This window comes from Podarcis bocagei, assembly GCF_964188305.1.
Source record: "Podarcis bocagei genome assembly, chromosome: 15".
Lineage (NCBI taxonomy): Eukaryota > Metazoa > Chordata > Lepidosauria > Squamata > Lacertidae > Podarcis > Podarcis bocagei.
In genome coordinates this window covers 7196767-7220741 of record NC_138141.1, presented here as the reverse complement: position 1 = coordinate 7220741, position 23975 = coordinate 7196767, and the positions used below count along the sequence as shown (strand labels likewise).

At 46.3% G+C, this 23975-nt stretch overlaps 1 protein-coding gene across 3 annotated transcripts; it reads right to left on the bottom strand.

Annotated features, from left to right (window-relative positions):
* Positions 1–1173: 1173 nt before the first annotated feature.
* Positions 1174–23871, bottom strand: PLPP5 (phospholipid phosphatase 5). Of its 3 annotated transcripts, none has more exons than XM_081171826.1 (9): positions 23740–23871; positions 20297–20405; positions 17165–17255; positions 14547–14610; positions 13122–13246; positions 11030–11200; positions 9862–9973; positions 4471–4552; positions 1174–4026 (listed from the first exon to the last, which is right to left on the bottom strand). In XM_081171826.1, exons 1-8 carry the CDS (start codon positions 23817–23819, stop codon positions 4474–4476), a joined length of 831 nt encoding a protein of 276 aa, XP_081027952.1. In that variant the 5' UTR covers positions 23820–23871; the 3' UTR covers positions 1174–4026; positions 4471–4473. The 3 variants fall into 3 exon arrangements, with proteins under 3 accessions (XP_081027952.1, XP_081027951.1, XP_081027953.1); XM_081171825.1 differs by lacking the exon at positions 23740–23871 and adding an exon at positions 23505–23719; XM_081171827.1 differs by lacking the exon at positions 23740–23871 and adding an exon at positions 23505–23718 and having other exon boundaries at positions 4471–6650.
* Positions 23872–23975: the final 104 nt, after the last annotated feature.

Here is a 23975-nt window from a genome sequence, read left to right as displayed (position 1 = left end):
CCCAGGGGGGAGGAATTGGGAGGGGGTGAGGGGGGCCCTGGAGGGGAGGTGGATGTCAGGGAACTGCCATCAGAGCATCAGGTGGTGGAGGGACTCAGGCAGGATGAAAGAGACTCAACTGCGGAAGCAGGGACCAGCAGGGGGAGGAGTGGGTCTCTGAGGGAATGCGAGCAGGAGGGAGGGCTCAGGGAGGCTTCCAGCGAGAACAGTGGGGAAGTATCGGAGTCTCCCATAGGGAGACCCATACCTCGCAGGAAACTGTCACGCCGTGAGTCCAGGAGACGCGTTTCCGTTAAGGAACTTCTTTGCTGGAAACGCTTCCGCAGACAGCCACTGTCGGACTCTACTAGTGACTAGAGCAGACATGTCTGAGGAGCTCCGTCACACACGGAGGTTTGTGGGGGCGCACAAACTCTGAGGGAGCACGTTTTCACGCACAAGCAGCTAATCAAACCCTCACAAGACCCATTGAAGTTCATGAAACTGTTTGCCATTTTAGTGGGTCTACTCTGAGTATGACCAGCTTTAGCTGCAAGCTTGCACCCCAGTGTTAAGATCTGCTGGTGCTAGTGATGAGAGTGTCTAATTTCTGTGATTGCTTGTGGGCCAAAAAGAGTCTTAGTAATGAAATGTGTGGATGATGAATTTAGTTTTTCTTTTGTATAAGGAAACACAACTGTTCTTCCAGAGATTACACATAGGGTTCCGTTTAAGCTTGGTAAATGCAAAAAACATGTTGAGCACAATGTGAAAAACAGACGTCAGTAAACAGGTTAGGAGCAAGCTATAAAGTCTCATTTAGTGCACTCTTCTGATGCATGTTTGCTCAGACTTAAGTCCTGCAGTGTTCTGGTGTAAGTGTGCAGAATTGTAACCTTATAGTTAATCTCTCCTTTGCCAAATCCAATCTCTGCCATACACTACAGTCTTAACTATCTGAAGGGAAAGCCTAAAATGAAGTAAATATTTTCTGTGAGCTCCAGTTTGATAGCTTCCGAGTTTATAGCACCTTGCAGTCATTCAGGAGTAACATGAAAGACAGACTGCAAGTACTTCTACTTTACAGAGTGCACAAGGTAAGGGAGAACGAGAAGTTAGTGTTTCACATTCAGCAATGCCTCGCATGCCCCATTTAGTCCTAATCTGAGGACCAAAGAAGTGATACAGCAGTGCTTTTTCTTTTGAAGTTTTAGCATTTTTATTAAGACAGTTTTAAAAACAAAACCATGAAACAATGAAAACACAACTCCATTGATTTGGCCTCTAAAAATGTACAAAGTGTGAAAAATGAAGGTAAAATAATCTTTATCTCAGCAACAATCCTTCCATACCTACTAATGGTTCAGACTAGCCCAATCTGCAAAGCAGGCACAAAATTAACTGCCCGAAAATGCCCCATACCAGGAATGATAGTGGTTTAACTATGACGGGAGCAAAACCTTGAGATTCCCACATGGGTAAACACAGGAAAACTCGCCATTCATTATAAATTGTTTTGAGTATTCCTGAGACATCTGCTTGGCCACTATTTTGTTCTGCTCCCCTCCCCCTTTTATCACATTTTTATTCTACCTCCTAGGAGCTTACATGATCCCGGCTGGTTTTATCCTCACAACCACCCTTTGAGGTAGGTTAGGCTGCTAGTGGCTGGCTCAAGGTCACCCAAGACTGACTGTTGGAAACAGGAGGCTGGTTGAGCCAGACTTTCCTGTATTATTTTAATATTACTCATCACCTTTCTAAAATACCATGACTGCTTTCATTAGAGACACAAGTTGTCTTTTTTCCTTCACTGTGTCCCCCAACATTAGTTCTGGGGCCTCCCTTTAACCTCCAATTGCTGGATGAAACTTATTTTTTATTAGCTAGATATATGCCTGTCTTTTCTCCCCCTTCTCTCTCTCTCTGTGTTCTGCCTTTTTGCTTGTCTCTTTGCTCTTAAAAAGAGGTTTAAAATAAAATGAAGACTGTGTCCCCTTCATTTGCCCATGACCCAGTTTTGGGTACCAAACCACAAGCTGACAACTGATGTGCTAGCCTATGTTATGCGTAGTTGCCATTTTGCACAGAAATACCGCCATCTCCCTGCCACTGTTACCTTGCTTAAACCAGAAGTAGCTTGTGTGCTTGCCTCCTGATGTTGTTGGGGTGCAACACCCATCAGCCTAAGCCAGCCTGACCAACAGGTCAAGGATGATGAAAGTTGTGGTCCTGCAACATCAGGAGAGCACAACGTTGGCTATTCCTGCCTTAAATAGTCTTTTGAAGCCACAACCATTATCACCCCTGTAAAAAGAAAAGAAAAGCACTTGGCAATGCTTGAGGATGTGCCCCACATCCAGAATTCAACAACATCTGGGCAGCCAACCCTGCTGTAGTTGGGCTTCCACCAGCCTCAGCCAGAAAGGTCAATTGGCATTGGGAGCCTGCCACTCCTGATGTAGGTAAATGCCAGTTATGGCCTTCTGCTATCCTATTTAGGGGTATGCGGGGACCATTTTATTTGGGTGACAACAAGCAGAAAATGCGGCACATCCAGTATGACAAAGAGTAGCAAGGTGACATTCTGCTTGTGGAACAACTTCTGTAGAGAAGGAGGGAAGCCTCTCCCCCACCCCTTCTATGGGGGCACTCCAATGGATGCCCACCCTGCAGAAAGGGCTGTTTATGCTGTGGGGTCTCTCCCATGCCATCCCAAGTCCCCTGAAAGTAAAACACCTATTGGGAAACCTCTCCAGATTTAAGGTCCCAAATCCCAGAGAAACAGAGTTGAACCAGCCTGTGGTCACAGTGTGGCCATCTGTTCTCAACATTAAGAAACTTCTGACTGTCCCAAGCACACCAACTTAACAACAGCGGAATCCTAGCACAGGCACCAACCAACAAAAGCTGTGGGCATGGATGAAGGCCAGTGCATCTTTGAAGAAGGACAAGCTCCAGCACTGATAGAGCAGGGGTCACAAGCAGTTAAGTCTACAGCTATATACAGCTCCCCCTAAACTCCACGGAAGGGGAAAATCACCAGTGTGATGGCACATGCACATGCAAAGTAGACAGCTGGCCACCTAAGAGCTGCTTTTGCGCAAGGCGGTTTCAAAGGGGAGGAAGCAAAAGTCTGAGAGTGAGATCTTGCAGCAGAGACCTCATCACAGCCGTGACCCAAACCACCTTGCAAATAGTGCAAGCTGCAGAAGGTGAATTTGGGAGCTCACAGCAAATGTGCACCTCCTGAGGTTTGCTTCTTAAGCTGATTTTAAACAGTAGCCTTGAGATACCTTGTTAAAGAGTCTTTTGCAATGCTACTGTTGGGTTTATGCCCCAGTTCCACAAATCCTGGTGCAGAGAGCAGCAGGTTGTATACATGCAACTGTGTGTGATGTTTATGTTGGTTAGTGATTTATTTGAGAGGTAGTTATTTTGGGGCACTTCTTTGCAAAAGTCTACTATAATGGGTCAATGGGTTTCATTTTTTGCAACCTGCTAAGGTCTAGAATCAGGTTTAGTCAATCCTAGTCCTACTTAAGAGTAGACCCACTGAAGTTAACGGGCATGATTAACTTAGGACATTGATTTCTTTTTTTAAATTTCTTTTTTTAAATAATATTTTTATTCATTTTCAAAACAATTTTATACAATCAATCCACATTTTGTCACACACTCGTCTATTTTTGACTTCCCTCAGTTTCTCTGCCAATCTTTCGTTTAAATTTATATTGTTAACGCATTTCTAAACTTAATATTGCCTTTAAATATCACTTCTCCCTTCTTACTCTCTTTTTTACAATATTTCTTAATTTTTCACAGAGTCTCTTGAAAACCAACAAGCGTTATCTGTTCATCACATATGCTTTTCAGATAATCTGTAAATCTCCCCCAGTCCTCGATGAACTTTTGGTCTCTCTGGTATCGAATCTTCCGTTAGTTTGTCCAATTCTGCGTATTCAGTCAATTTCGTTCTCCATTCTTCCACCGTTGGAATTTCTTATTGTTTCCATCTTTGAGCCAGAAGTATTCTCGCTGCTGTTACTGCGTATTGGAAAAGTTTACAATCTTTCTTATTTATTTCATTACCTACCAATCCTAGTAAGAAGGCTTCCAGTTTCTTAACAAACGTATATTTCAACATCTTTTTCAGTTCATTATATATCATTTCCCAGAAGCCTTTCACCCTTTTACACTCTCACCACATATGATAGAATGTTCCTTCTTTTTCTTTACATTTCCAACACATTACATGTTTTATACATTTTGGCCAGTTTTACCATCTATATACCATTTTCATTATATTTTCCTTCAAGGCAGTACAGGCCGTAAATTTTAACCTTTCATTCCATAATTTCATCCAATCATCATATTGTATATTGTACCCAAAATCTCTGGCCCAGTGTATCATTACCGATTTAACCTCTTCATCTTTTGTATGCCATTCCAGCAACATTTTATACATTTTTGATAAATTTTGATACTCACTATTCAGTACCGCTGTTTGAAATTTTGAATCTTTTCCTTCATATCCACACTCTTTACAGTCTTTTTTAAAAATTTCATTAACCTGGTAATAATGCAACCAGTCATAAACAAATTCTTTCACATCTTCATAAGATTTCATTTTCCATCCCCCCCCCTCTCACTATCAAATCTCCATATGTTATCCATCCCCCCCTCATGTTAATCTTTTTCACACTCAATACTTCTAATGGTGAAATCCAGTGGGGGAGTCTTGGTTCCAACAAATTTTTATACCTTTCCCATACCTCTATCAGTGATCTTCGAAAGATGTGGTTTTCAAGCGCTTTATGAATTTTCTTCTTTTCATACCATAAGTATGCATGCCAACCAAATCTGTTGTCAAACCCTTCTAAGTCCAACAACTCCCCATTCTCTAGTTTAATCCATTCCTTTAACCAACAGAGGCATGATGCTTCGTAATATAATTTCAAGTCTGGCAGAGCAAAGCCACCTCTTTCCTTTGCATCTGTTAGTAACTTGAACTGAATCCTTGGCTTCTTGCCCTGCCAGATATATCTTGAAATTGTTTTTTGCCATTCTTTAAATACTGATGCCCCCTTGATTATCGGTAGTGATTGAAATAAAAATAACATCTTTGGCAGCACACTCATCTTAATTGTTGATGTTCTCCCCCAAAAAGATAACTTCAATCTTCCCCACACCTCCAGATCCCTTTTTATTCCATTCCACACAGGTAAGTAATTGTTTTGAAACAAATCAATATTTTGGGGGGTTAACCATATTCCTAAATACCTCACTTTATTCACCACTTCAACCCCGTCTGTTGTTGCATTACCTCTATTAGTACTTGATTCATATTTTTAGCAATAATTTTGGTCTTTTTTTTATTTAAATAAAATCCTGCAACTTGACCAAATTGATCTATTTCTTCTAAAATTCTTTTAACACTTCCCAATGGTTCTTCTACCGTTATTACTAAGTCGTCCGCAAACGCTTTAACTTTATATTCATTTTTTCCTACAGACACCCCTTTTATTTCTTCATTTTTCCTTACTGATTTTAGTAAGACTTCCAGTACCAGAATGAATAATAGTAGCGATAATGGACATCCCTGTCTTGTATCTTTAGTTATTTTTATATCTTCTGTCGTAGTATTATTTACTATCAACTTTGCTTTTTGCTCTGTATATATTGCCTTTATTCCGTTGAAGAATTCCGTACCCACGTCCATATATTCTAATTTTTTTAGCATAAAGTCCCATGATATATTGTCAAAGGCCTTTTCAGCATCCACAAAAATCAGCATAGCTTGTTTCTCATTCCTAGCATTCAGATATTCTAATATGTTTATTGTATTTCTTATATTATCTTTCATCTGTCTGTCAGGAAGGAAACCCGCCTGATCCTTATGTATAATTTCTTGCAATACCTTTTTCATTCTCTTTGCTAGTATGCTCGCAAAGATTTTATAATCAGTATTCAACAATGAAATAGGCCTGTAATTTTTTACTTGCGTTAAGTCCGAATCTCATTTTGGAATAAATGTAATAAAGGCCTCTTTCCACGTTTCTGGAATTTCTCTGTTTTTCAAAATGTTATTCGTAACTTTTTTCAGGGGTACAAGCAGGGTGCGTCTCATTTCTTTATAATAACTAGCTGTAAATCCATCTGGACCTGGAGCTTTTCCTTTTTTCAACTCTTTTATCGCCTCTTTTATTTCTTCAATTTCAATGGGGGCATTCAGATTATCTTTTTTTCCCGTCGGGATCTTCTGCACTTCTTTTTCCTTTAAAAATCTTTCTATTTTTCTCGTGTTATTCTTTTCTTTACTTTTGTACAAATGTCTATAAAAGTCCAAGAATCCTTTTCTAATCTCTTTCGGGTTTTCTATTTCTGTACCTTCAACTTAGGACATTGATTTCAGTGGGTCTACTCTGAACAGAACGTAATTGGCTATAACATACAGAGTTGGCTAGGCCCTCAAATATCATCTATGGTGCAACAACAGCCATCCCAGGAAGCCATCCAGCCTCTGTTGGACAACCTCTAATGAATGAGAGTCCACCACTTTCTGAGACAGTTTGTTCCACTGTCAAGCAGCTTGCAACATCAAGAAGTTCTTCCTGCTAGCTGGTCAAAAACCCTTCTGAGAATTTGAGCCCATTGGCCCGGGGCCAACCCTTTGAAGCAAAAGAAAGCAAGCACATTCCATCTTATACATCAGGAGTGGGAAGGTTTTGGCTCTCCCAATGTTGCTTGCTGAACTACAACTCCCATCAGCCCCAGGAAGCACAGCCAATCACCAGGGATGACGGAAGCTGTAGTTCAATTAACACCTGGAGGGTCAGAGGACTCTCCTCTCCCTTGTTCTATGAGATGGCCCTTCAAGTATTTATTAATGGTTCTCATATTGCCTCTAAATAGTACTGTCCAGAGAGTAGGGGAAATATACTCAACTTCTTCACCCCTTTCTCAGAGGACTAGATATCCAGGACTCTTATCATCTTTGTCACCTTGCTTTGAACATGGTCCAGCTCAACAATATCCTTGTTAAACCCCAGAACTGGACACAGTACCCTAGCTGACGTCTGAGCAAATCAGATGTCACTGTACAATTCTGTTAGAGAATTGTACAGTGGTACCTCCGGTTGCAGACGGGATCTGTTCTGGAGGTCCGGTCGGATCCCGAGGTTTCTGCAACATGAGGACCACTTCTCCACCTGCGTGCATGGCGAAGCCCTGTCAAATACTTCTGGGTTTGCCGCTTTCGCATCCCGAAGTTTACGTAACCAGAGGATTACGTAACCGGAGGTACTACTGTATTAGCCTTTTTAGATACCGCACAACACTGGGGGATCACATTTAGTTTCTGGTCTACTAAAATCCCTGAATCTTTTGCATTTTTACGAGGCATCACCCATCTTGTATATGAGTGCCTTAGTCCTCCTAACTTAATGCAGAACTTTACATGCAGCTCTGCCACCTGCAAATCTGATAAGGACCCTACACTCCTTTGCCCAACTCATTGATAAAGGTGTCAAATAACAGAACAGGACAGAACCCCACACATCACATCTTCCCAGATGAACGAGGAGTCATTGATGGGCACCCTTTGGGTAAAGTTTGTCAAGCAGCTACAAATCCACCCAACAGTAGCATCATCTAGCCCACATTTTACCAATCTGTCAACAAGAATATTATGGGGAATCTTGTTGAAATCAAGATATGCTACTAGGAAGATAAAACATTAACAGATAAAGAACATGATTTTCTCACAGTAAAGTTCCACACATCACTACAAGCCTGGAGTCCACAGTCTGCAATGACCTGATAAAAGCAGGATTGACTCTACACTTAAAAAGTGCACATTTGACATTTAGAATAAATTACCCACATTCTATATAATAAGTTAATGTCGCTAAGACTCAGGTTTTCATAGCCTAGATTTTTCAGGGCTGGGATCAAGGGAAGGAAATGTGGAAAATCAGAATGGATGGTGGAAACACTCGTCACAGCCTAAAGCAGGAATGGGGAGTCTGTGGCCCTCCAGATGTTGCTGGACTCCCCTTGGCCCTGGCCAGAATGACCAATGGTCAGGAATAGTGGCCAATGTAGTCCAACATCTGAAGGGCTACAAGTTCCCCACCTGTCTAAAACCAGGAGTATATTGAAGCCCTGCCCACCTAAAGGCCACAAGGGGCACTGTTTGATTTTCTAAGTGGACAACAGATAAAAAGCTTCTATGCTTTTCCTCCTAGCTCTAGGGACACAATTGCCTTTTTCAGAATAGAAGCTGCAGTTCTCAGGGCGCTAGGCTGCATCTCTGCGCACCCATCCTCTGGAATATGCACATCCATCTAAGGAAGAGCTGGTCTGCACAGCACAGAACCTGCTTTTGCAGGAGGTCAAAGGAGCAGATACTTCAGAGTGGCAGAGGGGCAAACGGGGCTTATCTGCTGCAGCAAACAAAAGGAGAGAGAGTCTTCTGGTACCAAAAACGGTATCAAATGCATCATGGCAGGAACTTTCATTCATTAGTCCATTGCATCATACATGCATTAGCTGCAACTCTGCCCAAAATTTTTCTTGCTCTGCTCTCAACTGCAATCCTAAACACGCTCACTGGGGAGTAAACACCTGTGAACTGGGAGGGACTTCTAAGTAGACATGCTTGAGGTTCAAGTGACAGGCTCTCATATGTATATATGAGAGAGGACTATAGAAACACTGGAAGCTGCCTTATACCAAGTCAGATCATTGGGTCCCTCTAGCTCAGTCTTCACTGACCCGCAGTGGCTTCCCAGGGTCTCAGGCAGGTGCTGTTTCCCAGCTGCACCTGGAGACACCAGGAGCTGTTCCTGGCACCTTCTGCATGCAAGGAAGATGCTCTCCAAGTAAGCTGCATGCCGCTTCCCCAAGAACCGTACACCCCATCAGCCGAGGGTAACATTTCATGCATCTGATGAAGGAGGTGGGCTCAGATCCACAAATGCTTCCGCTCCCACACGCTTTTAGGCTTGCTAGGCTTCTGAACATAAAAGCCAGCCGACCTGTGTGGGGAATGTACAGGTTGAATGGGGAAAGCCTGGAGGTAGCTGAAAGGGCAGAAAACCGACCAGGGACCCTGTCTACGCTAAGGAAGAGGTCACCAAACCTTCAGGGCCCAGTGAGCTCATCTGAAATTTTTGCAATGTGCCACCAACTCTAGTCCCAATATGGTTGTCACTGGGTGTGGCATAATGCAAAAGGGCAGAGAAAGAGGCAGGACCCCAAAATCGTGTTGGTTCATCCGTGAGGGGGGGAAAGGCATCACCACACCCTTTCACAGAGAGAAGCTCTCAACAGCTCTCCTCCATCCAGAATAAATGGGAGGGAGTGTGTCCTACTGCTGGTCAATAAAATGTGGGTCATCTTTAAGGGAGTGGTGTTCAGTGTAGGAGACACCCTGGCTGGGACGGAGCTCTGATGATCTGTGTGGAGGCGAGCGGCAGGTGATGGTTTTGCCTTACAGCAAAGGACTGGACCAGGTTGCCTTTTGGCTTAGGGCAACTGCATTATTAAGAGTGGCATGGGCTGGGCTGGAAATGCGATTGGTCTAGGCCCTGCTGTCTAGTAGGAGAGAATTGCCTCCAGAATTGCCATGCAATGCCCAGCACTGTTCCCTACAGACTGGTAGGGCCAGAGCAGATCTCAAAGCCCCCCAACTGGACTGCCGGCATTTAAAAATGGTGTGATCCAACCGCACTCCTCCTCCAGGCACAAAGTAACACCGAAGGCTGTGGCCTCCCTCCTTTTCCAGCACCCAGGACATGCAGGTGGGGATCCTGAGGTCTTTATACATCGAGGCTGAAACCAGAGACTGTCAGCTTTTGTCTCTCTGGGGCAGAGAACCTGGATTTGCGCTGCAGCGGCTGATGGCACTCGGGATCCGTCAGAGGAGGGTAATGCTGTCTGTAGCACAGGTAGGCAAATGCAAGGCCCATTCCTGAACCAACCAGCACATCTTGGGAAGAAAACACAAAGAGGAGAGAATACAAAGATGGTTTCAACTTGGAGCTGGCTAGCAACAGCACAGAACTCTGCTCCTATCCTCTCCATGTGTAGGGAGAAGAGTAGGAAATTGCCTCATACAGAGTCAGACTCCTGGTCTATCTAGGTAAGTATTCCTGACCCTGACTGGCAGTGGCTTCCCAGAGTTTCAGATGGGACATTCCCTGTCCATTGCCAGGGATGGAACCTGGGACCTTCTGCATGCAAAGCAATGCTCTTCCTTCCTCATATGGGAAGCTGCCTTATACCGGTTCGGCCCATTTGTTCATCTAACCCAGAATTGTCGACTCTGACTGGTAGAAGCTCTACAAGGCTTCAAGCAAAGAGAGGTCATTCCTATCACCTGCTACCTGCCTTTTAAACTGGAAATACCAGTGACTGAGCAGGGAATGTTCTGCATACAAAGCCATGTGCTCTGCCACTGGCCTATGCTTCCTCTCCAAATGAATGAATGGAAAAATACAAGACGGCAGCATGCTTGGGTCAGATATGCAGCTCATCTAACTGGGTGCCAGGGAGGGAAACCCCAGAAGTCCAGCAGTGGCAAGAGCAAATGGCTGCTGCTCTAAGAACTGGTGCCATAGTTTGCTTCTCCCCTCCTCCCTCCCAATCACTTTTCCTTGTGTGCTGCGTCTTTTACACAGTAAGCCTGAAGGCAGGGACCAAGGGAATCCTGACATCTGTCAGCTGGTTTTTTCCAGAGGAATATGTGGAGTAAAAATCCTGTAATGGGCAGGAGGGGATTCAGCCCTCTATCCTGTTCCAAACCCTGGCTTGGACGCAGGCATGCACTTAAGTAGGGAGTACAGCCAACCTCCACCCATTACTCCAGGGTTGGGGGATCCTGAAGCCTTCCAGGGGTTGCTGGACTACAACTCCCATCCTCCTTGACTACTGCCCATTGGCTACAACTGATGGGAATTGTAGTCAAGCAACATCACAGGTTAGCCACAGGAAGACAGCCACTTGCCGTCTTCGTGGCTCACTTCTCCATCAACTTCTCACTCACCTTGCCAGTGATGCTTGTAATCGCAGGTGCGGGATAAAGCAATGAGCATCGCCACAAAGAGGGGCGCCAAGAAGGCACAGAGGCGCCAGGACTGCCCACGCCCGCCAGGCGCAAAGCAGTGGAGCTTCCCTGCGATGTAGAAGGAGCCGAAGGCGAGGCCGGCAAAGGCAACTGGAAGAGAGGAATGATCACTGCAAGACCCAGCAAGGCAAAGAGTCCCCGCTAACATCAGCGACAGATCCATAAACACCTGAGGAACTAATAGTCCCTGATCTCTCGGCAAGGTATAGCAGAGGCTGAGCTCAGATGGTGGGCAATGCCTTTGCAAGGCAACACTATACAAGAGGACTCAAAAGTTAGCCCTGTAGACTTCAATGGTACAGGCTCTCAGGTGAGCCACATTGGGGGGAACATTCAGAGCAGCGGAAGCCAACAGGGAGACCAGCTCCCAGCAGCCCCAGTCAGCATGGCCAATGGTCAAGCACGATGGGAGTTGGAGTCTGTAGAGAAACTCTCTCTCTATGTGGTTCATTTTGCTCTAAGTTTTGAAGAAACATTCTGTGACTGCAAAGAGCTGTGGTGACAGGTTCTAACAGAGGAAATGTGATCGCTTTAAGATTTTACTAGACAGGGCCTGGATCAGGTGTATTGGTCTGGTGGTTGGCTGCAGGTTCCGGTCAGCTGAGAGTTCACTGTCAGTGAGGGAGATGATTAAGTTGTTCCAGTTGCAGAGAAGGGGGTGGATGAGGGAGGAATAAAGACAGAGAACAGTGGAAGTGGAAACTCAGGCCTGTATATTAATAGGCATGTTGTGTGGGGTGGGGGTGGACATCAAGCAAAGGAGGGGTCTTTGGGGATTGGAGATCAGGTGAAGGAGCAGACGACAGAGCAGATTTTGGAGATTGCACTGCACAGATTGGGGGACGAGGGTGGTGCTGTGGTCTAAACCACAGAGCCTAGGACTTGCCGATCAGAAGGTTGGCGGCTCGAATCCCCGCCACGGGGTGAGCTTCCGTTGCTCGGTCCCTTCTCCTGCCCACCTAGCAGTTCGAAAGCACGTCAAAGTGCAAGTAGATAAATAGGTACCACTCCGGAGGGAAGGTAAACGGCGTTTCCGTGCGCTGCTCTGGTTCGCCAGAAGCGGCTTAGTCATGCTGGCCACATGACCCGGAAGCTGTCTGCAGACAAACACCGGCTCCCTCGGCCTATAGAGCAAGATGAGCACGCAACCCCAGTGTCGTCCACGACTGGAGCTAACGGTCAGGGGTACCTTCACCTTTTTACTGCACAGATTGGGGAGTGTGTGTGTGGAGCTCAGGCGAAACAGCAGTATTTGGGTATTGTGTGGGTGAGGGGTTGGTGATTGGACATAGGCGTATTCTTTAGATATCATGATGGGGGGTGGAGATCGGAGCAATATTTGGGGATGGCACATGTGGGGGCTACAAATGGGAGCTGTATTTGGGGATTGCACTTGTGGGGACTGGGCAATCTTTGGTGATCAGGTTGGTGGGGGGATGGGCGAAGAATTGTACGGGTGAGGGTGGAGATTGGGTACAGCAGCAACTTTGGGGATCGCATGAGTAGGGGGATGTGGACTGAGCAACTGAACAGTCTTTTGAGATTGCATCGGTGGGGTAAGGATGAGCAAAGGAGCTGTCTTTAGGGATTGTGCCAGTGGGAGGGTGGAGATGGAGGAAAGGAACAGTCTTTGGGGATCTTGTGCATGCTGGAGATTGGGTGAAGGAGCAATGTTTGGGGTTTGTGTGGGTTGGGGATCGGGCGAACGAGCAGTCTTTGGAGATAGCATGGGTAGGGGTGGAGATCAAGCAAAGCAGCAACCATGAAGATCACCTGTTTGCAGGGGTGGAGATGGGGCAGAGGAGCCGTTATGGGGATTTATAATGCTGCAAGTGTATCATATGGTTGTAGCCAGGACACTCTTCTGCTCACAAAAAAGTCTCTCTGCAGATGCACCCTTGAGAGATCTGTGCATGGCTGACTTGAACTCACCCTGGATCCATCCCATCTCCCCATTTGGTGCTTCCCATCCCCGGCTGCAGCCCCCAAACGAGACAGCTTGCGCACTCACAAGAAGAATGTCCACTGGGGAAGCTCTTGCGCCCCTCGGTCACTATTTGCGCGTCCCCCGTGCACAGCAGCTGAAGGGTTTCCCGGCCATCTGGGAAGCAGCGGTAGAAGAAGTCCGGTCGAGGCCTGGAGTGAGGAAGAGACGCAAAGCGTGGGGCTCTGAACGATAAGTGCGGAGAGGAAGAAGCAAGGCAAAATCTAACGCTGCGCTCCACAACCTGACCATGCAGCTCCTCTTGCAGACTCCACAACTACTGGTCCTTCCATAACCCACCCTGGCGTCTTGCAAGTAAAGGCCTTTGCTTGGCTGAAAATTGCTCTGGAGAAGGCGGCAGCAGCAGAGGACATAAATCCCAAATCCCAACTCCTATCACCTCCAGCTGGCAAGGACCATGCTGACAGAGAATGAGAGCTGGAGTCCAGCAACATCTAGGAGACCCCTGCCCAGCCCGCACCCCCAACCTTGCCTTTTCATTCTCTAGTCTCCAGGCAGTAGCCTAGAAGCAGCTAAGAAAGAAAGATGAAAGAACAGAAGGCAAATGGGATTTCAGGAGCCACGTTTACTAGGAAACAGACTGCCTGGCTTGCCCTTAGAGCAGAACTAGGTGACAAGTGATAGCAGAATCCTGAGGTGGCCTGCTGGACTGTTAAGATTTCAGATTGACAGTGGAGGAAAATTATGGATTGTATCCAATGTCAGCCATGCTCAGAGTAGACCCACTGGGTCATATTCAGCTAATTTCTACTCAGAGTAGACCAATCTAAATCCAGAGTTGTACCTAAGTTAGCCTGTCTATCCATTTCAATAGGCCTACTCAATGTGTCTGGCTGTGAACCAGAAGGTTTGTGGTTTGGGCCCACCCAGGGATAGCCATGGAAAGAATTTCTCCATTGCAGGGGTTTGGACTAGAGGGTCCTTTCAAACTCTACAATTCTTTGATTCTATAGTCTGGGTAGAAATTAGTTGGATACAACCCTTTTTTTTTTAATACTCCCCCATAGAATCAGTGGTGGTGGGAATGTCCCTGCAAGTAGAAAACTAGCAGGACAGGCCCTGTGCTGTGCTGCAACCTTTCTGCTCAATATGAACCGCCATGGTACCACTTCTCATAATGAAAGAGGGCATTATATACTGTGTATATATGTGCAGAAAGAGTTGTAATGAATAGATAAATACGTAAATTGTGCCATGTTCTCTAGCACCAGGGAACTATTCCACATTTAGGATGGGCATTCAAAAATGGCAGAGACAAACCCATTGCAGTCTGAAATGTTACTCTGCCACTCTCAGGATATTTATGCAATCCATTCGAAACGCAGAAAGCCCGGTCCAACCTTCTGCAACCGGCAGTCAAAATGCAAAAATACACTCTCTACAGAAAGGACTAGAACAAACAAACACACACAGAGAGAAACAGGATCTCACCTGCCCACGGCCAGCTTCACAGCATTGGTGAAGACACCATTCAGGGTAAGAGCCAGGCTGGCACCTGGAGGAAAGAAGAAGGAAGAACCCATCGTTTTCATCATCTTTACTGATTCAGCCCTAGTCAGGCTCATTGTCAGAAATGTTGTGGCGGGAGGGCTGTCTTAAGGGGGAGAATTATTGCAAAGGTAAAACACAATCGTGGAATTCAAGCCATGGTCTTCCCATCATTCCATCTGCACAAGCATTGAAGTTTGTCAGAGAGAGATTCCCCCTCTCCTCCTGGGAGGAATGGATGGGGGTGGGAGGGAAAGCCCCATTGCACAAATTTTAGCTCAGGACTTCCAGTGATGGGGCTGGTATAAATAATAATAATAATTTATTATTCATACCCCATACTTCCCCAGCCACCCTGGGCAGCGTCCAACAAAATATTAAAATACAGTAATGCATCAAACATTAAAAGCTTCCCTAAACAGGACTGCCTTCAAATGTCTTCTAAAAGTCTGGTAATTGTTTTTCTCTTTGACATCTGGTGGGAGGGCCTTCCACAGGGTGGGTGCCACTACCAAGAAGGCCCTCTGCCTGGTTCCCTGTAACTTGGCTTCTCACAGTGAGGGACTCGCCAGAAGGCCCTCGGCGCTGGACCTCAGTGTCCAGGCTGAATGATGGGGGTGGAGACGCTCCTTCAGATATACTGGACCCCACCCAAGAAGGTCGATATGTTTAAAGTGGTTGAATTGTACTCTATAGAAATAAAGTAAAATTCTATTTTGTAACATTAAATAAGAAGCTACTCTTTCAAGTTATCCCAGTGCCTTTGCACCCCAGACAGAGTACATGGCTATTCTTGGTAGCTGCCCCCAAGTTCTGGAACTCCTTCTCAAGGGAAGCTCAGCCAGCCCCCTCTCTGAAGCATCTTCCACTGGCAAGTAAATACATTTTTATGTGGACAGGAAGCTGTCTTGGAAATACATTGCAATTGGCTTGTGTGGGTTGCATGGAATAAATGAATTCATTCATCTTATTTAGCAGGATTTATATACTGCTTATTATCCACCATTCACCCTAAGGTCCTGGGACAGGTTTCTACAATATAAAAATACAATGGTAAAATCAGTTAAAACAATTTTACCATCAGAAGATTGACTTTACTGATGTTGCACCTGCTGTGCTTTAATTTTTTTACTTTATATTTTACTGTTAATTTATTTTGTTTGAATTATTGCTTGTTAGTCGACCTCGACCACCATTTGGGGGGAATACAAATTAAACAAGCGATAAAAGTCTACTTCTTTGACTGCTTCAGGGGGCAGGTAGGGGTTTAGGGCCTGATCCACAGTATACATTTAAAGCAATTTATTGTAGGACTTTAAATGTCAGAGCTTTCCACAAAGAATCCTTAGAAGTGTACTTAAGTGCACTGAGAATTGCTAGGAGACACCTTTCACTCTCACAGAACTGCAATTCCCAGAGTTTCCTGGGAAGATTGTTAAAGCACTTTAAATATGTGGTGCTGCTGTGCCCTAAGAAGAAAACAGAAAAGGCCCATCCGGACTGGACTGCATGGTTTATCTGAACACTCAAATCAGTTCTAAGTTTATAGATGATCCTTCTTTTGGTTCATTGATGTATTCTTGCATTCTCTGCTGTGGAGGGGGTAAGTTGGGCTCAAAGCTTAGAATAGTTTACAACAACAACAACAACATTAATAATAATAATAATAATAATAATAATAATAATAATAAATTTTTTATTTATACCCCGCCATTCCCAGTTCAAAAACTGGGCTCAAGGCAGCTAACAATAAATTTAAAACACTTAATTATAAAAGCAGCATAAAATACAGTATAAAAACATGAATAACAATAAAATTCAAAAATCAAACATTTAGGGGAAATAAGCCTTAGATAATCCCCAGGGATAGCTGGCTGAATTGGTCCTACTTGGGCCAGCGAGGAGGCCAGGAGAGAATTAGCTGTGGGGTCTCAGAGCAGGTGATCTTCATAAAAAGGGAGGGGGAGGGAAGAGAAGAGAAGAGAAATAAAAGATCAGGCTGAATTCAAATTAAAGGCCAGGCGGAATAGCTCTGTCTTACAGGCCCGACGGAAGGAGGTTAAATCCTGAAGGGCCCTGGTCTCATGGGACAGAGCATTCCACCAGGTCGGAGCCATCACTGAAAAGGCCCTGGCCCTGGTGGAGGATAGTCTGACTTCCTTAGAGCCCAGGACCTCTAAACTATGGCTATTCCTGGACCTTAAGGTCCTCTGCGGGGCAGACCAGGAGAGGCGGACCCGTAGACAAGCGGGTCTGGAGACTTGCTAAATCAGACGAAGGACCCCTCACATCTAGCATCCTGTTTCTGCCCATCCAGATGTCAAAGGGAACTCATAAGCAGGATATGAGCCCCAAAGCATCTCTCTCTCCTGGCCCAGAAACTAGAACTGGGTTTGACACTGCAGGCAATACAAGGTCCTTGTGACTAGCAGCCACATATAGCTTTATCTGCTGTGAATGTGTATAGTCCCCCTTTCAAAGCTGTTCAAGTTGGTGGCCAGGGCTACATCTTGTGGGAGTGAACCCCATAGTTCAACTGCGGTGCGCAAAGATGTATTCACCTAAGCAGGCTTCCCGTGTATCCTCTTGGTCCGCGTTCATGAAGAATTTCGCCAGGAGAATCAAGATCAGGGGAGACAAAAAGGAAATGATCTGGAACGAGATAGGAAATAGAGTCAGCAGCGCTGCAAGAGCAACAACAAAACTATAGGGTTGTATCCAGAATCAGAACAGACCCATTGAAAATAATGGACAGGCCTAAATTATGCTCATGAAGTTCACAGGGTCTATTCTGGGTAGATCTTCATTGGATACACCCTATCAACGAAAAAGGTGCTTGCCACCCACAATTTTTATAAGTACTATATTAAAATTTATGCTGCCTGATAAATCAAGAGAAAACAGTTCATTTTAATCAATTAAACATTGCGATCGTAGTCAATATTCAGTATTAACTAAATTACTAAGGTATTTAAGACTCTCCAGTTTATAGGAGATCCTTGGAGCAAAGATCCTTGGAGATCCTTGCTGTGACCCTGCATTGCAGGGGGTTGGAATGGATGACCATTAAGGTCTCTCCCAACGCTACAATCCCATGGTTCCACGAAGGGTTTTGGACCCTGTCTCCCAGCCACAACAAGCAGCATGGCCGATGGTCAGGGATGACGAGAGTTCTAATCAAGCGACTTTGGGAGGGAGACAGGATCCCCACCCCTTACCTATGTCAGCATCGCCCTAGAGCCAGTGCACCAACTGGACTCTTGCACCTCAACCCCGACTGGGCTAGGCGAGCTGGGTAGCACCGCCAGAGACCTCCTTTCTCACAGGAACAGGTCACAGTGCTGTGGACTCACAGCTCAGAGCTGAGAGCACCGGATTCACTGTCTCAATAATACAGTCGTTGCGCAGCAGAGTTTTGCAGAGTCTTGCAGAGTATAAACCACTCGGAGAGCAGCTCTGTAGAATATCTTCCTTTTATTCTATAACTACAACTATGATACAAAGCTATATACAGAGCTGAATATTCTAAGCATAAATCAATGCTACACTGAGAGTCTGCAGCTGCTCTTAGCAGCAATCTTATCTCTAGGATCTCTAACACTCTCACTCTCTCTGATACACTGACTGACTGACTCTCTCTCACACACACAGACACGTTGCTGGGCAGAATAAGTAGATAGGCAGGACACGCCTCCTGCTCTCTGTGGAGTCAGCAGCATAGGCGCCGACTCCATGGGGCTTGAGGGGGCTCGAGCCCCCTCAAAAAAATTTTGGGGGGGGCTCAGCCCCCCCAATAATCTCAGGCGCCCTTCCAGCAGAGCGCCGCCGCCGTCCCCTGCCTCCTCCCCACCTGCTCCTTCGCCAGCCAGCCAGCCAGCCGCGCGCCCTAATCGGAGAGCCCCGGCCGTCCCCCGCGAGATTAGGGAATCCCCGGGGGGCGGGGGCTCCTGCCTTGCTGCTTCGCAGCACCACCGCCACTGCCAAGGCACTGCCGGAAATCCCACGAGAACAGGGGAATCCCAACTGGCCACACCTCCCAGCCAGCCAATCGGCTGGCTGGGGGCGTGGCTTGCCCTATTTAGGGCCGGAGCCACTTTATTTGCATATCCATGAGCTTATTTATTATTCATGAGCTTTCCCGCCCCCCCCCCAATATTTTTTATAAGTCTGCGTCCCTGGTCAGCAGAGACCATCAGGAGATGGTCAGGAGATTCTTGGGTATGGGAGGGGTGAAATCTCCTCAACCTATTGGGAAAAGACCTTGAACGTCATTGGCTCCAGTTAGGAAGAGTTCCTAGATTAAGGCTGTAATCCTATGTCCAAAGGGACTAAGAGGAGCTCCTATCAGTGCCAGTCAGCTTGGTCAATGCCCAGGGATGATAATGATTAATTTTATTAATATGATTACTATTATTATTTTATTTATTATTATTTTATTTATGCTTTTCATTTCATTTTACAATCATTTTAACATTTCAAAACTTGACTTCCTTCCCTTGCTTTCTGTGGTTCCTTAAATGTATTTTTAATATCTTCTGCATGTCCAAATTAACTTAATTTGCTCATTTATTCATCTGCTTTAAATATATACTCTTACAGAACTGCAGGTTATTACAATAATCCTGCCAATGTTCTTATCTGTGTACAATTTATCTGGAAATATTCAATAAACCATTTCCATTCTTTTATAAAAAGTTTGTTATCTTGATTTCTTATTCTTCCAGTAAGTTTCACCATTTCTGTATATTCCATTAAGATTTTGTATCCATCCTTCCTTCGCTGGGACTTTTGCTTCTTTCCATTTTGGGGCGAGTAACATTACAGTATTGCCGCTCTAGTCACATACATGAATAAATTTCTATACAGTTTAGGTCAGGGGTCAGCAAACCTTTTCAGCAGGGGGCTGGCCCACTGTCCCTCAGACCTTGTGGGGGGCTGGACTATATTGGGGGGGGATAAATGAATTCCTATGCCCCACAAATAACCCAGAGATGCATTTTAAATAAAAGCACACATTCTACTCATGTAAAAATACGCTGATTCCCGAACCGTCCACAGGCTGGATTGAGAAGGCGAATGGGCCGGATCTGCCCCCAGACCTTAGTTTGCATACCCATGGTTTAGGTACAGTGGTGCCCCACAAGACGAATGCCTCGCAAGACGGAAAACTCGCTAGACGAAAGAGTTTTCCGTTTTGGAGGTGCTTCACAAAACAAATCTCCTATGGGGTTGCTTCGCAAGATGAAAATGTCTTGCGAGTTCCTGCGGGTTTTATTCCCTTCCCCCCTTTTTCTAAGCCGCTAAGCCGCTTATCAGCTGATCCGATAAGACGATAAACCGCTAAAAGCGCTAATCCGCTAATCCTTCGATGGGCTTGCTTCATAAGACGAAAAAACCGCTAGACGGAGAGAATCACAGAACGGATTCTTTTCGTCTTTCGAGGCACCACTGTAGTTCTGTCCTTATAATTCCCAAAAGAAAAGCTTCTGGTGATGATTATTACATTTAATAAAATGGTGATGATGATAGGAATTGCAATCCACAACATCTGGAGGGCATCCCACTGACTAACCCTTACATAGATGCGTGCTTCACTGAACGTACCACGCACTGGAGACAAATCTGAAGCGGCATCTGCCTGCAAAGGACACGTAACTACAAGCGCAAGACGGCTGGCATGAACGAATACTTACAAACATGGGCTTAGCGGGTACATGGTCGGACTCCACATAGGGGTTTTTATAAAGCCACATTTCTTCCGGCTGTATGACTCGCTGGAACGGAGGCAGCAGCTCAGTGAACCTGGAGAGGAAGCACAACCCAAGGAGTAAAGGCGCGGTTGCACAATACACTGAACACAGGTACAAGCCGCCTCCACGCACGCGTTAAGTGTGTACAACCCTTGTCCATGCAGACTGTGCACCCCTTGGGTGCCATGTGTGAACACCTCTTGGGTGTTGGTGATTTTAAAGAAAAAGCAGAAGGCCAGTACTGGGGTTTCCTCCCAATATGGTCACAGGGAGATCTGAGGAACAAGAATGATGCAACCATTTCCAGCAGGCATTTTCAAAGCGGTCTACAAATATCACTTGAAATATCAAATTGTTTTCATAAAGAAACCAAAATTCCAAATAACCACAAATAATACAGGAGCTCCAGTCATATGAGGAACAGGCAGCCAGTCACTGAGTTGACCTCCATTTGGCTCCCTGCGACCAGAGGACTGGATTCATGGAATGCCAAACCAGGCAGGATGCGTATGGAGAGGGAGGAGAGGAAAAACCAAATGTCTCCAGCGTGGCAGAGGTGCCCCAGTCCTGGAACACCCTCCTCCTCTAGGCATGGACAGCCATGAGTTTGTTGGGAGTTCACTGCCCTTTTGTTTTGCTGCAGGTTTGGTAAAACTGATTCTGAATCTTGAATCTGCTTCGCGGTTTTAGTACTGATATTGATGTTTTACCGTTATCTTAATTGTGCTCTGTGATTTGGAATCAGTATGATGTTTTTTTAATACTGCTTTGAGGTCACCTGTGACAAAAGTCAGCGTGTAAGCACATTACATAAAGAAACGATAAATTTCAAGGCGCGCTTTTCCCACTGTATGCACACATATATAAGGGACTCTGCCTCACCTCTGACCTACACAGTGGTTGATAAGAGGGGAATAACCTGTGCAAGCTCTAGAGCTGGATTTCTGCAGGTTATGAACTACAGATTTCAGCAGCCTGGAGGGTGTATTTATCTCATCTAAGTCAGGAGAGAGGATGCCCTCTGAAGGCAGGGAGAGTGGCTATGTTTCTAAGCAATGAATTTTGAGCAGGCTTGATATCCCTGATCATGCAGAAACCTGCAAGCTAGCACTGGACCGTTCAGCATTCTCAGGCCTGTCTGAATGATAAGACTGTGTGTGCACATGCACACATGATCAATTCCTATTTGCTACTTATTTGTTGCATAGGGTCTATATGACTTCCCCTTGAAGCCATGCATTTTGTGTTTTCCAAGTCAGGAATGAGGAGAGTTGCTGAGTCCAACTCTGACCACCTCTAAGACAGCACAGCCAATGGTCAGGAATGATGGGAACTGTAGTCTAAGAGCAACAGAAGAGTCACAGTTCCCCATCCCTATTCTAAGTGAAGAGCAATATTTTGTATATGTGAAAATGTGATTCTCTCCTCACCCACCCTGGCCAATCCTTTGCTCTTAAAACTGGTGCATGCAATGAGATTAACCAAGTTAACATGGGCTCCTCTTGGCTATTCTCTGCAACAGGACTATTAACAATAATGATGACAATGATGATGATTATAATAATTGCCTGCTCTTCACCATAAGGCCCCAGGTCCTACAACAATGTAGAAATACAAATTTAAAAACAGTTAAAACAACTGAAACGAACAACAAGGGATTCTTTTCATCTCTCCCACTGTTTTTGAAATTGAGTTTTAATATGTAAAATAGTGTTGGACCAGAGGCTTGAGAGTCATGTGAGGGTTAAAACATGTACTTTGTCCTAGCGCAAGGAAATGCCCTCGGAGTCTGCTCTGATTCATTGCAAAATGGCAACTCCTCTCTCTTTTCCCGTGGGCATGAACCCATTTTAAAAATCGAGGCATCTGTGAGATTAACAGGAATACGGGGTTCATTTTCAACAGCCTAGCTAGAGAGAAAAGATGGGGCTGCTTGGAGAGGCAGGCCTCTCCCTACAGTAAAAGCCTGGGCTGTGAGAACGCGGCAGAATTATTTAAACAACGGTGAGTGGAACCATTTCAACATTACAAGTGCAGAGCAGAACAGCCCTACCCCTACGTCTCTGGAGCCGAATCCAAAAAGAACACATCAGCCTTGGACTCCTGTCAGTCCAAATGTCAGACAAGCGGCAACAGCCCTGCCAAAACACAGGAGCAGCTACTCCTCTCATTGTGTCAACACAAGGGGTGCGGGAATGTCCGCTGACCTGCTGCTGCCAGCAGGTCTTGCCATATCAGCTGCTCGCCACTGGCATTTTCTGGGGAGTTGTTGCCAGTCAGGGTCGGCAACACTAAGCTCAATGGAGCTGTGGTCTGACTCAGTATAAGGATGCTTCCTGAAGACCCCTGTGTTATACTCACTGCGAAGGAACCATGTGGAAAGGGGTGTGTCAGACAGAGCCTCTGATGATATTTCCCATGCGCTGGGGAAGTATCAAGAACAGCAGGAATTAGAGCCAGGAGCGCGTTGTAGATATAAGGAGGCTTTTCCTGAATACAGTGGTACCTCGGGTTAAGTACTTAATTCGTTCTGGAGGTCCATTCTTAACCTGAAACTGTTCTTAACCTGAAGCACCACTTTAGCTAATGGGGCCTCCCACTGCTGCCGTGGAATTTCTGTTCTCATCCTGAAGCAAATATTACCCGAGGTAATATTTCTGAGTTAGTGGAGTCTATAACCTGAAGCGTCTGTAACCTGACGCATCTGTAACCCGGGGTACCTCTGTACTAGTATGGCGTCCACCTTGAAGGGAGATTCCCCATCATCTCCAGCCAGAGACCCCTGCCTGAAAAGCTGGAGAGCTGCTGCCAGTCAGGGTTGGCAAACTGAGCTGAGATGGGCCAAGGGCCCGATTCTGCAGAAGGCAGCTTCCTGTTCCTCGTCTTTCCAGGCCCTTATGTTACGAAACCTGCACCAGAGGCACGTAGACCTAGAGATGGAGGAGGACATCGTCTGGGGCCCTTGGCCCATACAATGCTCTCCTCGCAGCAGGGCAGACATCTATGGGGCGCAAAGGGGCACGGCGGGTTTTCTTTCCAGCTCCTGCACAGGCAGATACCGACGACCAGACGTGCCAGGGTGTCCTCCGGGGGCCGCATATCGCGTACCACCCCATGCCCCAAACGAGGCACCAACAGGCCTGGCTCTCACCTCCTTAGGCGAGGAGGGGCGGAGGGAGGCACCTCTCCTGCGCATCGCCCAGCTGGCCTTTTGCTGCACCGCCGCGTTGCTTTCAAAAGGAAGCTCCCTGCTGCGTGCATTGCGGCAGAGAGAGAGAGCGCGAGAGAGATCTCCCCGCATCCTCTTTCCCGGGGGTGCCAGGCCCGCGCCTTGCGCGCCTCCCTCGCGACACCCCCCCCCCATCCCGGCCCGCTTTTGCACTCACAGGAAGAGCCCCAGCAGCGCGGCGCGCACCCCCACTTCCAGCAGCAGCAGCGCCAGCCCCGCCCGCGGGACCCGCCGCATCTCCGCCGGTGCGGCCCGGGAGCCACGCGCCGCCCTCCTGCCCGGCCAGGCCCCGCCTCCTCTGGGGGGAGGAGGAGAGGGCGGGGCGCGCAGGGGAGACGGGCCGGGGGACTTACTTCCGAGTAAGCCCAGCCGCACTCTTCCGGCAAGCCTGCG

What these genes read in the sequence shown, in the direction of transcription:
- PLPP5 (XM_081171825.1), bottom strand. Translation starts at nt 23,614, where the DNA reads ATGCACGCAGCAGGGAGCTTCCTTTTGAAAGCAACGCGGCGGTGCAGC. An exon ending in CCCCAGTGGACATTCTTCTT is followed by an intron (nt 11,201 to 13,121) that starts GTGAGTGCGCAA and finishes CCTCTCTTCCAG; the next exon opens with TTGCCTTTGCCGGCCTCGCC. An exon ending in CCGCTGCAGCGCAAATCCAG is followed by an intron (nt 4,553 to 9,861) that starts GTTCTCTGCCCC and finishes CATTATTACCAG; the next exon opens with GTTAATGAAATTTTTAAAAA.